Source organism: Arthrobotrys flagrans (assembly GCF_004000055.1).
Source record: "Arthrobotrys flagrans strain CBS H-5679 chromosome Unknown unitig_9, whole genome shotgun sequence".
Lineage (NCBI taxonomy): Eukaryota > Fungi > Ascomycota > Orbiliomycetes > Orbiliales > Orbiliaceae > Arthrobotrys > Arthrobotrys flagrans.
Genome location: NW_027137551.1, coordinates 3460664 through 3473621, shown reverse-complemented (window position 1 = coordinate 3473621; position 12958 = coordinate 3460664). Strand labels below are relative to the sequence as shown.

The 12958-nt window shown below is 44.2% G+C and overlaps 4 protein-coding genes across 4 annotated transcripts; 3 read left to right on the top strand and 1 right to left on the bottom strand.

Moving 5' to 3' along the window:
• Positions 1-88: 88 nt before the first annotated feature.
• On the top strand, positions 89-1907 carry DFL_006376 (uncharacterized protein; the record flags this gene model as incomplete). The annotated part of the gene is made up of 2 exons (XM_067635786.1): positions 89-470; positions 550-1907. The coding sequence occupies 2 exons, from the start codon at positions 89-91 to the stop codon at positions 1905-1907; spliced, it is 1740 nt and encodes a 579-aa protein (XP_067490181.1).
• A 509-nt stretch (positions 1908-2416) lies between these two features.
• On the top strand, positions 2417-2983 carry DFL_006375 (uncharacterized protein; the record flags this gene model as incomplete). Its single annotated transcript, XM_067635785.1, has 1 exon — positions 2417-2983. The coding sequence occupies one exon, from the start codon at positions 2417-2419 to the stop codon at positions 2981-2983; it is 567 nt and encodes a 188-aa protein (XP_067490180.1).
• A 15-nt stretch (positions 2984-2998) lies between these two features.
• On the top strand, positions 2999-3514 carry DFL_006374 (uncharacterized protein; the record flags this gene model as incomplete). Its single annotated transcript, XM_067635784.1, has 1 exon — positions 2999-3514. The coding sequence occupies one exon, from the start codon at positions 2999-3001 to the stop codon at positions 3512-3514; it is 516 nt and encodes a 171-aa protein (XP_067490179.1).
• Positions 3515-10816: 7302 nt separating this feature from the next.
• Positions 10817-11402, bottom strand: DFL_006373 (uncharacterized protein; the record flags this gene model as incomplete). The annotated part of the gene is made up of 2 exons (XM_067635783.1): positions 10817-11112; positions 11198-11402. 2 exons carry the CDS (start codon positions 11400-11402, stop codon positions 10817-10819), a joined length of 501 nt encoding a protein of 166 aa, XP_067490178.1.
• Positions 11403-12958: the final 1556 nt, after the last annotated feature.

Genomic DNA, 12958 nt, shown 5'->3' with positions numbered 1-12958 from the left:
TCCTCGAAACGCAAGTATAAAATCATGACCAGCTTGTATCAAGCATTCGCGTAAACATAATAGCATAAACCCCAATCGCACCGTCAAAATGGCGTCAATAACGACCTTAGCCCCGGAAATCCTCTTCTGTATCATCAGATACACCTCCAGCACCGACACTCTAAACCTAGGCTTGGCCTGCAAATCTCTATTCCCCGTTTGCCATCGAGGATTATGGAGCAATTTAAGTCTAGTTCCGATTAAAGGCAAGAAAACATGGCCGGGACTTCAAATTAAGCCTGATTTTGGATCGAAAGTCTGCGAAACAATAGAGGAGTACTGGCTCAGCTCGCCAGGACTCCGATATACCAAACATGTTGATTTCGGTCGCCTTATTTATAATGATGGGAAAGAGGCACCGGTGTTAATGCAGCTTTTGGAGGATGGTAAAATAGAACCTAGTTGCATGGACTTTTGCTTTTCTCTTCCAAGTTAGTAGTTGACGATCCCCGTATATTGTAGCTTTTGCGTGCTTGCCGTTCGAACTATGTAGTAATTTCATCCATATAGATTTAACTACAGTAGATCAGCGATCAGTATTTCAGCGTCTAAAGGAATACACCGAATCAAAGACCCTGAAGGAACTCAAAGTTCAGCTATACTCTGAGATTGGTTATTCAATATCGCAGATTGTCGATCTTACAAAAATCACAAAACTAGAACTGAATATTCCAGTTGGTGGCTACAGAGAAGTTACAGACCCGAACGAAACAGTCAGCAACCGGATAAAAGAGGTCACATCTATCCTAGAAAAATCAATAAACCTGAGGTATCTCTCTTGGAAGGCAATAACAGACCGAAGATATCCCATCTCTTCAATATCCGAAGAACTCAAGGGCCTTCAAGTCGCATTTACCAACCTCCAACGCCTCGAATCTCTAAAAATCGAAACCTATCTATTCCACCCATCCTTCTTCGTCATTCCACCAGAGAATGCCACAGCTCTCGTCCTGAACTGCATAGCATCCCCTCAATGGTGGAAAGAATTCGCAGCCTGCCCGCTAATGAATGTAACGGATCTAAGATTTCATCACTCGTGGGCGAACTACACAAACGAGATGCGGGGGTTTCTTAGCACTGAGGAGGATGTCCCTTTGGATACCATCAAGCTTGGAAAAGTTGCGGTACGGGGTTTAGAAGTATTACTATGCCGTTCGAGGGTTGTACCCCAGGATCTGGGATACTACATACTCAAGGGGAACCCGAAACTGGGGTTGGAATATAAACTCGAATTGGCAGGCCGTGAGGCAAAATCCCTCGTCAAGAAATATTACTCTCGATTTGAGGCAAATCGGCATCTCAGTAGATTGTACGTCGAGGATCTCTACATTACGCGCTACATCAACAACGCCGATCCAACGACTGAACTAGACATCGTCGAGGAGTACTGCGAAATGTGTATTATGGGAGAAATTGAAAAGGGCTACGTACGATCCTGGGATAGCGCATGGCAGCGTGCAAAGAATATCGGCTCAAAATGCAAGGTGGATCTTGAGGAAAGTTATCCCGGTTCCGTTGATCACGCCATCCATCATTACACACTGGCTTTTATGAAGGGGCAAGAAGATGTTGACGAAGACGAGTTTAAAAAGGAATGTATTCGACTGTTTGAGGAAGACGCCCAAAGCGAACTAAAATATGCCGTCGCGAAAGCGAAGGCAAAAGAAGTGGTAATACCGACGATAAACAAGTTTCGTCAGGTATTTGACGGTCTCCGAAAGACCATTGTGAAAGATACGACGGAGAAGATTTTGAACAGCTCGGGGATAGATGAGATGACTCTTATGAGTTATTGGGTAAAAGAGGCAGTAGCGCGCTTTCAGGATTTTAATATTACCAAGCTGAATATACCGGATCCGACCGGATAGGAGTTAGAGAGCCTGGAGCAGTTCGATTATTGAAATTACTTTGGTTACAGTTTCATGAATGTTTTCACTTAATTATACTAGACTTGTTGTTAATTAGCGTTTTTAGTCGTTTCTATTAATTCTCCTTCAAATACATGTGCATATTCAGTTCACGTTATTGATAATTCTAACGAGCGTTTAATTCATGTTTGGTAGTTTCGGAGTGAATTCAAAGCTAAGGGGACTGAATCATGAACTAATACAGATGTCACCCAACTAGAGAACTAATACGCTGAGCCCGCACCATGATATCACCCTTACCCGGGTGGTAGGAGATAGCCAAGCTGAAGCCGTGTTGATCCTGTGGCAATAATACCAAAACCGTGCGAGTTGTAACGGGCATTTTCCAAAGTCCCGTAGACGCAGTAAATGCATCGAAAGAAGCGACACGTCTACGGTGGGACCCCATGCTTGTTATATATCTCATGCGTCACCGGCACCACCTAACCAATCACGATCCAACCATAATCATGTCATCGCCCAGCTTCCATATCTGTCACTCCCCAAAATCCCTTTTCTTATGCCCTCTCTGCTCCTCCATAGAATACTGCAGCAACTTCCACCAATCCGATGACACAGACCGCCATTTCCAGAAATGTCAAAGAATCCAACACGCTCTCAATGCAATTTCAAGAACCGAAGCCCAAATCCTCACAATCCGCCTAGTTCCACCACCTGCTAAATTCGATGGACACGAAATAAACAAAGACAAAGAAAAAGCCTACAAATTCGATACAACCGGTTTAGTAGTAAGCTATGACGAAGATGGGAATCCTGAGAATATAAAACCTTCCGACGATATCTACACAAAACTTCCATTTGAAATATTCCACGTCATAAATGGGAATTTCGATTCCAAAATTCTGGAGCACATTGAGCTCCATTATGGCGATGAGGGCGTTAATATCTACTCCGGTAATTACGACTACGGCAGGGGGGGGGGCTACGACAACAACATCAACGACGCATACGATCCGTTCAAACACAGAATCCACATGATCAATCTCTACAAGCCCCTGGATGCCAGCATCTATTAGATGACCTTAGGCAAAATGCACCTCTCAATGCGAAGACACTTACTCGAAGCTTACCTCGAAGTCAACACGCCAGCAGCTTTCAATATAGCATTGAAACTAGCGACTGATCTCCACCTTTTTTCTCGTGTGGCTGATAACGGATTCACGAGTGCTACTATCGCTGCTCTTATTCGCAATGGGAAACACAAAGCGTGTTATGATTTTATACTCGACTCTCAAATCGACAAATTCGAACATCCGTCACTACTTAGTATTGATTCTGACCTCTTCGTTCTGAGGAGGCTTAGAGAATTCGAGTCCTTCCAAAATAACGATATCATCACAGAGAGCGAACGGAATGTTCCCGACTTTCCAGGACCCGGAGATGTCAACTTGGAAACGGCAACTATATTACTTCGACTCAAATGTATTCTAGATCTGAAAAACTTACTCAACTACAACCAAATCAGCGGCTGGAACAGGAGACTCCTAAAACGAGAAAGCAGAGATATTAGTACCATGATACAGCAATTAGAAGCTTGGAGCGAATAGTCTTTCCAATCAACAGTACCACAACGTTATGACTTTTGGGAATACCTGATAAAAACTATTGTGAAGAGCTTTGTCACTTGGGTTAAAGAGTATTTAAATACTAGAGGAGATACGACGGAAAGCATTGATCCTATATTGGCGGCTATGGAGGGATGGGCCAGGTGCGGCTGACCTTGTGAAAAATTGGCTCGATCAATTCGTAGCTGAGGGTGACGAGGAAGGTTAAGCTGCACAAAATTGTATTGGGGTTGTATTCACGGCATTGGTGGTATACAGTAGGGCCTTGAGCACAAGGAGGTACCTACTTACTATGTAAGATTCGATGTTATAGCTAGCATATATATGGATCTCGGTACCAAAATGAATCAAAGTTCTACCCGATCCCAAAATCATATACAGTAAAGACACCAGATCTAGCAGCCAGTGCCCGAAAAAACAGTAATACAATCTTCTTGTCTCAAAAACCGAATATCTATCGCCAATTAAATACGTCCGAATATACTTAATTTAGATTAAAAAAGACAACTAGCTCCATGCCATAGTCTTGCAAGATAGAAGTTCGCAATTGTATCTTAATCTCTAAAACATTCCAACTACAACCTTCTTTCCCAGCAAGGCGCGAAGAAACACCCCCAAGGTTACGAGGTAAATAGCCTACCTGTCTACCCTTCACCAATCAGATGCTACCCTAGGTCTTACATGATATAATAAGATACGAGGCAGACCGTTCTTTTCTGTCTCTAGGTAGTCGGACCCTCCGCAGGGAGGGATATAAGGTATTTCCCAACATGTCTGGTCCAAAAGCTGGCACTCTCAGATATACTCAACACACCCGGAGCCCAGCCCCGCCAGACTCTATGGAGGCGACTTCTACCTCCAAACGACAGGGGTAGAAAGCTCCATTGCATCTGAGAAAGGTGAATATTCGCCTTCAATAAAATCAAAGCTATCATGTCTCATGATTTCGGGTGGATTCCGCGTTTTCGCAGTTTATCGGTGATGCCGCGGTCTTTGGTTTTGGTTCGTTCGGCCTAGGTCTATGGTGAGTTTCCACTTTGTAACGATAACTGTCTGGGCAGTTGACTACCATGAAGGCAATAGTTTCTTTACGCGTACACGGAGAGGAGGTTATCGATATCTATCGTGGTCTCGCTATTACAAGATATACACAAAGCACTAGTTTTGGGCTATTGTAGTGTTTTCGTGATAGTTAGAGACCTATAGACCTGTACAGCAGATGCAGACCTTAAATAGTTCTTCCGGTGTCTAACTGCTGCAACCACAAGGCAGTAGCATCACCTGTATACTGCGAAAGGGCAGAATGTACGTGGAATTATGAGAAAGGATAGTTTTGATTTATGTTTTTGGTCTAGTATAGTTCCAAGATGCACTTTATGTTACGCATCTCCCCCGACAAAAACAACACACATAGCCCATCCAATAAGAATGTGTTGTCCTCGAAACCCTCATTGTCAGCTACCCAATCCAGCCCCCAACAAACGAGGGTTTCTTCCTCAAACTCTGCCTTTAAAAGGACTCCCCCCCACCAACCCTCTTCCTTTCACCATACTTACCTTGTAGCGATATTCCGAGATCAAGAATTCGGAAAATCAGATTTGTGAGTTCGCATTGCACATCGCGATACTTTCGCTGTCTCCAAATATCTTCGGGTATTTGGGCTGCGTTATTTTTGCTTTTCACATTTGTCTTCTGAAGACATTCATGACTTGCGTCTTTTTCATTGATGGCCTAGACTTCGATTCTACGCGTCGAGGAAAAAGATTTTTGGAGGTGAATCACCATGTCATTCCCGAAGGGACAAACACCCATGTTGCGCCATCCAAGCAACGCAAAGGTCAGGTCGTTCAGCGGATACGTAGGTGCTTCGCGATAAGTGGTGCCGTGCGCTAGTGCTATTGAAGTGTAGATGGTTGTATGTAGTGTCGTTCTTGAGCCGGAACTGTAGGAGCCTAATTGATGAGCTCTAGTTCGGAGGCTTCGAGCTGGGGTTTTGTTAGAATCAAGGTTGTCAGTGGATTCGTTCCTGTCGTAAGACGCGTCGTTTGTTGTTGTTGTAAATTCCTTCGACCAGTCCAGTAATGTCCCAGCTTCGTGACTAGTGGAAACTCAAGTGCTTGTTCCTGCAGGAGCCTGCTCCTTGATTGTTTTCTAAAGTTATTGGAAACGAGTTTCCTTATTGTGAATCAAGAATTTGGAGAAGTGAACAGTAATTTTGGATTGATGGATTGACACAGTCTACACGAAATCGGTGGTCCCGAAATAGGCACCAAAGCAGAGGGGCATTCATGTTGTGCTTGTGGTCACGTGATCACGGTGAAGCCCTGACTGCTTTTAGGGCTGCATGAGCACCGTTTTCCAACACAACGCACGACCCAAGACAGATATTTTGACGTCACGCTTTGCAAGGTTGGGACTTCATAGGTAAGTAGGTCTTGGTAGGAACAGTCCACAGTTCTAAATCCTCTCTTTAGAAAACATCTTCAAATGTGAACAACCAAATCATAATGCTTAAAGCATACGAAACAATCCCAAATTTGGGGGATTGTATTCGTGAACCCGGCCAAATACAAAGTAGGTGATATCATCTTGACTATCAGATCTAGCCCCGAAAGAATATCACTGACCACAGGCCTCAATTCCAAGGTCACCTTGATGTAGACCTCGTGGTTTAGGATAAAGCTATTCTCCACATTAAAGCCTCGATGCCCCAGAGAATGTCCAAAAACGTTCGTTTGGCCGCGGCCAGTGGCCAGTGGCTCTCGGATTTTTAGTCTTAGGGTCAATCTCTATTTGCTAACGTTAATTGACAGAAATGTTAACAAGTGTTCGAAAATAGCTATAACACATGCCTTACATGGCGACGGCGATAACTCTAACCAATAGTAAGGAGGACAAGGCCTATGGGTTTCCCATGGGAGAGAGGTGCTTACGCAAGTCTGGACTTTTCTAGAACTAGTGAACAATTGGAACCCCGAATTGATGGAATATTGCCGTTGATCCACCTTTGTTAACGAGTATCATTTGACTTTACAGATAGATGCGGAACTCAGTCAACCTCTATAGTCCCAAATTCGAAACCCCTATTATCGAAAGCCCTGTGACGAGGCCACAGGTAGATAATTCTTGGCCGATATAAATCTTGATGGAGTCTTGGGGTTCCCGGTTCGCTTCCTGATAGCGGGGTGGGCGTTCGTAGAAAGAGCTAGCTCGGCGCGATTGGAGCCTCGTATGGTCTGGCAAGCCATCTTGTTGCTGGGTTGTGTGTAAAGGACGCTCCTCGGGGGCCTTTTCGTCGACGCGTTCCGGGGCGTTTGATGTTTCCCCATTGTGTCGAAATCTTTCTCGCCATAGGAAATATTAAGGGTGTGTAGAATTGGAGGGAAGGTGGAAAGTAGTAGAGGGAAGAAGGGAGAAAGTCGGGGCGGGTTGACCCTGTATTTTTACTTGTGAGTTTTAACCTCAGTTGCACCTTTACAGACTCGGTGAGTATAGCCTCTATGACATCTAGGTACAGTGTAGCTAGGAATTCCTTGTGAAAACGTATATGCATCTAAGTCTTGATGCTCTATATCGATGATACCGATGTTTCCGTGAACGAAATACACGATATCTATCTACTTAAGAACTCGAGTCTGTATCGAAGTTTCAATTGGATCTTCGGCTCAATTAGTCAACTCAATATCGAGATAAATTGATCAGTTCCTTTACAAATGGTCTAGCTAGATCCTCCAGTCCGGCTTTCATCCAGTGGCCCCGCCTTGGGCTATATCTTAGTTTCCTATGTAGGTGCGTGCTTGCTTGATTTCATAGAAATCATTGACGTAACTAACATGCATGGAAATCCTGGGTCAGTACCTAAGCTTCATGAGCTCAGTAGTTACTTGAGTACTGTGCCCGAAAAAGGATGTCTATTGATGTGGTATTAATGCAGATTTTTCGTCATAATACGGTATTGATGCGGTCAGTAAGAATTAGAACAGTATTAAAGGCGAAGATTTACTAGTGCTGTAATTCGGATCGAAACAACATTCCGAACCACATTCCTAGCCCAGTACTGGTTACTGGTAGACTATAGCACCTGGTGATAAGCACTCACGTGGTTGATGTGTGCACCTGCTAGGATTCGAAGCTAGTGTGCACTGGGAATTCCGGTGGTGCTTACTGGGCTCTGCAATGAATTAATATAAACGTTTACAGCCTACAGCTCAGCCTAGAAAAGCATACGAAGAAGATCGGCGCTGTAAGAAAACTATGTACAATCGGTAGACGCCCGAGTTCGATAGAGAGTGGAGAGGAGAGAGTGGAGTGAATTTCCCTTCCTACCCGTTCTAAAGCCCAAGATCGGCGCTGTAAGAAAACTATGTATTCTCCACTCTCCACTCTCTACTCTCCACTCTCCACCCTCTACTCTCCACTCTCTACTCTCCACTCTCTATCGAACTCGAACGTCTGCCGATTGTAGAGAGTGGAGAGTAGAGAGTGGAGAGTAGAGAGTGAAGAGTAGAGAGTGGAGAGTAGAGAGTGGAGAGTAGAGAGTGGAGAGTAGAGAGTGAAGAGTAGAGAGTGGAGAGTAGAGAGTGGAGTGAATTCCCCTTCCTGCCCGTTCTAAAAGTCCCCCAACCATCACACACAAACATACACACACACACCTTAAGAAGCCTCCTCCATCGTGAACATCCAAGTTATGAAGGCTGCAATAGCGGCTAAAACGGAGAAGATGTTGATAACATTTTTCGCAGCCAAAGCCAGCGCCCCAATCTTTAAGACGAATTCCACGAACGACAGCGACGCACTGACCGGAGGACTGAGCTTCAAGGGAACTTCTATATAGACAAAATGGCCTGAAAGCAGGCTATTCTCTATATGGAAGCCTTCAAAGCCCCAGCGGAGGTCGAGGGACGTTCTAGTAAAGGGACTGAGATCAGCGGGTTCTCCAGGTTCCGAACTTGCTTTGGCTTGCTAACACTAACCAAAATATTAGCAAGTGATTGAAAATAGCTGCAAGATATATAGTTTGAACGAAAAGCTACGCTAATACATCCAACAGCAGCGAGGATAAATCCTCTGAAATTTCTAGGGATAGAGAATACTCACAACTATCTGCACCTCTTGGCAAATAGTATGCAGTCGAACGTTCCAAAAAGTCGGAGGGATTTGTTGCCGTATAAACGTTTCCCATACCGTGTCGTTTACTCTGGAACCGATGGTAGAAGTTCGAAGCAGTATTGGCACTCTGGATCGCTCGCCTTCACGGTTCCGACGAAATTTCCAACAAGGCCAGAGGTAAACCAGAGTTACGATAGGGTGATCCCTCTGGTCAGATGACGGCATCTGAACTCCTCTATTTTCAGAGTTCTGTGTGGGTATTTGTGGAGGAGGAAGAGGATATATTTTCAGTGTAGTGGGCCTGCTAGGTGTAAATTGGGCTGGACTGCTTGATGGATATGGACGGAGGGAGGCTTTGTAAGATTGGGTTTTGATGGAGGTTCTGATCTTTGGGTTGGTGGATATGGGACGGAGGGAGCAGACTCTCCGTCCCATATTTATGCTTTTTGCTCAGAATCAAAAGCAAAAACTCCTTCAAAACCTAATCCCACAAAACCTGCTCGTCCCAACAATAGAAAATTTCTCAAAGAGCAGAAACTCCTTCAGAATTTTACAAAACTTGTTCCCTTGTATCTAATAGAGCTCCTTCCGTTCTATATCTACTAAACTGAAATGTAGAACCTCTATTAAAATTGGGTTTTGAGGGAGGTTCTGCTCTATAACTTAATAGATACGGGACAGAGGGAGCTTTGTTGGATTGGGTTCTAAGAGAGTTTCTGCTCTTTAAGGATATGGGATGGAGGGAGCAAGTTTTGTGAGATTGGATTATGAGGAAGCTTCTGCTCCTTGGCTTGGTAGATATGGGACAAAAGGAGCTCTGTTGGATTGAGCTCTGATGCTCTTTGGCTTGGTGGAGGCGGATTGAGTTCTGAGGTAATTTCTGCTCTTTGGGCTGCCGCTTTGGTCCTCCTTCTAGCCTTCCGATTTTTTTTCCCATAATATCTTTATTTCTGGGAGGATATTGACGTTGAGGTTGTTCCGTGAAGAGTAGGCTGTTCGCGAGGAAGATGTGGTTGGTGGTAGCGGTGCTTGTGTCAGTGGACCGGTTGTCAATCCAGCTGCAGAGGGAAGGTACTTCGTGAGCAAGACGTATTTGACGGATATCTCGATGGCAATAGGACTTGTAATCTTGGTGATTCGGCTAACAGTTCAGTTATGAAGGGCAGGGAGCAGTGATGGTGATGATGATGATAATGATGATGGCAGGAGAAGTTGATGGGTTGGTGATCCAGCTATGGAAGTTAGGTAGATCGTGAACAAAACCTCTTTTATGGCGATGATTATAAGCCTACAAGCTTAACAACACCCTAGCCATTCAGTTCTAGGAAGGGCAATTTGTAAGAGAAGACAATGTGATGGTGATGGTGATGGTGATGGAGGTGAAGATGGTAGCTGAACTTGGTGGGGAGCATCAACACTGGGGAAAGAAGGATTAAGAAGAGCGAGGAGTGGCTGTAACACTTTTTACAGCTAATTGGAGCTTCACCCCCACATTAAAGCTTCACTCCCTATAGATTCCCTCGGGATATCTATATACCCCTGATGCTACGAATATCGGAAGATATGTATGTATCTACATACAAGCATTAAAACTGATGTTCTTTTATTAATTTATATGTACCTCGTCTTGTGCTAATATATCCCTAAGGACTACTAGCCCCTGGAGCTTTGCAGCAGGTATTTTGGTTACGAGATGATGCCGGACTTGAATGATCGCGTTTATTGAAATAATACCGAAAGAAGGAGTATTAATACACAGTTCGGTAGTATGGAGAAGAGATAATGTTCAATACCTATAATATACGGTCATAACTAAGTACTTACCTCTTAGTGCTCCGGATAGGTCTGGGACTCCAGCCTCCGATACATAGTCACTTTTAGATTTTACTTCCTAATAAGTTGCGTTCACAGTAGGCTATGTTCCAGTCCAGTGAAGGCTAGTTTTACAGAGCCTTCTAAAATGAAGGTCCTTTTCTTATACTTTTTAGGAACAGGTCCTGTACCCGGGCTGTAATATTCGACTATGATACGCAGTCTCGACACTAGTATGATACGGAACTGAACATAGGCCGAGAAACAAAAACCCAAAATCAGTGTAAAACCCATTCAAACTTTAATCAAAAGCAATTTTATTGAGGTTCCAGCCTAGCCCAGGGGCTTCACCACAGGACACCCTTAGGACCTCTTTTTATCGACAATATTCCATCCTCGCCCTCCACTTTTCCATACATCGACACCTCTTCCCTGATTGGCTTTTTGATTATGCCCATCCAGCCTCCTCGGACGTTGGAACCCCCCTAGTTGAAGGCTCTCACATCCAATGTAAAACGGGACATGCCCCTTGTATTTCTCTGGGTACACAGCGTAGACACCCCCTTTGCCTGTGTAAATGGTAGAGGCATCAATTTCATCCTCGCCAAAGATGTATAGTTTTCGTTCACTCTTTTGTATATACTCCGAACCGATTATTACTACTCATATTTCGATTTGATCAGTTAGGCCCAAAACTATTCGGGGGAAGGGAAATACTAAGCACAAAACAAAGATAAAACTCACGTCCTACAATATCAAAACTGAGTAGTTCATGTAGCAAACCTTCAGGGTCGCGTTCATCGAAGTAGAATTCTTTTGCAACATTGTCGGAAGGGCGGTCGCCGTAATATCCAAAAAGATAAAAAAATCCGCGATGCTCCGACCGAGGAATATTTGCTGGCTCGTAAGGAATCAAATCGTAGCACAACGTCGAACACGTCTGTCCCATCTTGGCTGCTTATCGGTATCATTGATTGGACGGTTGGAGTATCGCCTTGTCTGGGGTTTGATATCCTGGGGGTTCTCGAACGAATGTAGTTGCTGATGTTGTCTGAAGTCTTTGAAGTTGTTGTTTTTAGGTGTGATGATGTTCACAGTTGGTTGCAGTGAGCTCTGCTTTCCTTCACATATGTCCACGTGTACCGTCTAAAAAACAAGTACTGTCTTGGTAACTTTTATTTGCTTAGCAGACTATTAAAACATATCACTGTCCGCTGCATGTGAATAGTACCGATCTTGTTACGGGCTATGAGGTGCATTTCTTACACCAAAAACCAATAACATCGATATATCCTTATACGGAAAATTCTATTCATTGTGTCGGCTTCCAAAGGCATCTCGCGTGCCATATGTATAGTAAGTCCTGATTATATAATACATGGGATCCCCGTAATTGTTAGGAATTCGAGGAAATTTAACGATCGTGGGAACTGACGATTCTATATAGGCGTTCTAAGCTATGGGCTGGCCATGACCGCCGAAATCCGAATTAACCTGGGAAGGAAAGATGTAAACATCACTATGCATCAAGCTAACCAGATACGTACGCATACTGTTACCAACAAGTACGTATACCCCTCGTTTCAGATCTCTGGCTATCCTCTCTAGAATAATCAGTCAGTCAAATCTATTGCCAAAAGGCGTAGAATCCGTACCGATACACGATGAATATCCTTTCACTCTCGGCAGAGATCCAGGCATTGATCCTCGGCGGACTCCCATGACACGATCACTTCCGAGCAGTGATGGTATGCCCTCTTTGGGCTTCAATTCTCAAAGATGATCATAAGCTCCTGAGTAGAAGGTACTGCGACACTATAGATGTCCTTTACGATGGTAGATCCAAAGCAGCTTGTACCCCGATCTACGGATCGAAGTATCCTGGATTTTCCGATAGCGGCTTCTATATCGTTTCGTGCCAGCATCTGTTGCTTGTCAACTCCATTTTAATAGTCGAATTCCGTTCGAATAGTGAAAAGAAGGTTCTTTTGAGGTTGGAATCTAATTTCAAGAATCAAGTTGCGGCGGATGCTGATACGGAACGACATTATCGTGACTTGGTGATACGAAATTTACCTACCTGGGAGAATGGGGCGTATCACAAAAACTTTGCGACAGATGTACTGGTCGATATTACCTGTTCGCCTTTACTATCATCAGATATGTTAGCATCTATAGTAGAGAGGGACTTCCGAGAACAAAATAGCGGCGGCAGTGGTACCGATACTAGTGCCAATACTCAGAACTCCGATGAAAAGATTCGATTACCACATTCAAATATAGGTTTTGGAGAAAGGTCACAGACGGTTATGTGCCAACCTACTTCATGATACCCGTGAAGCCGTCAAAGACAACAGGACGAGCAAAGGCTCTTCCAAACAGACATGGAACGGAGCTGGAAAGAGTATAAATGCTTGCCTGCTTGATCCTGCAGTTCAAGGGTACTGGTGTTTGGTGGCAAGCACAAAAAGCGGTTGGGCGACGGATACAAATGGAAGTTTCTTC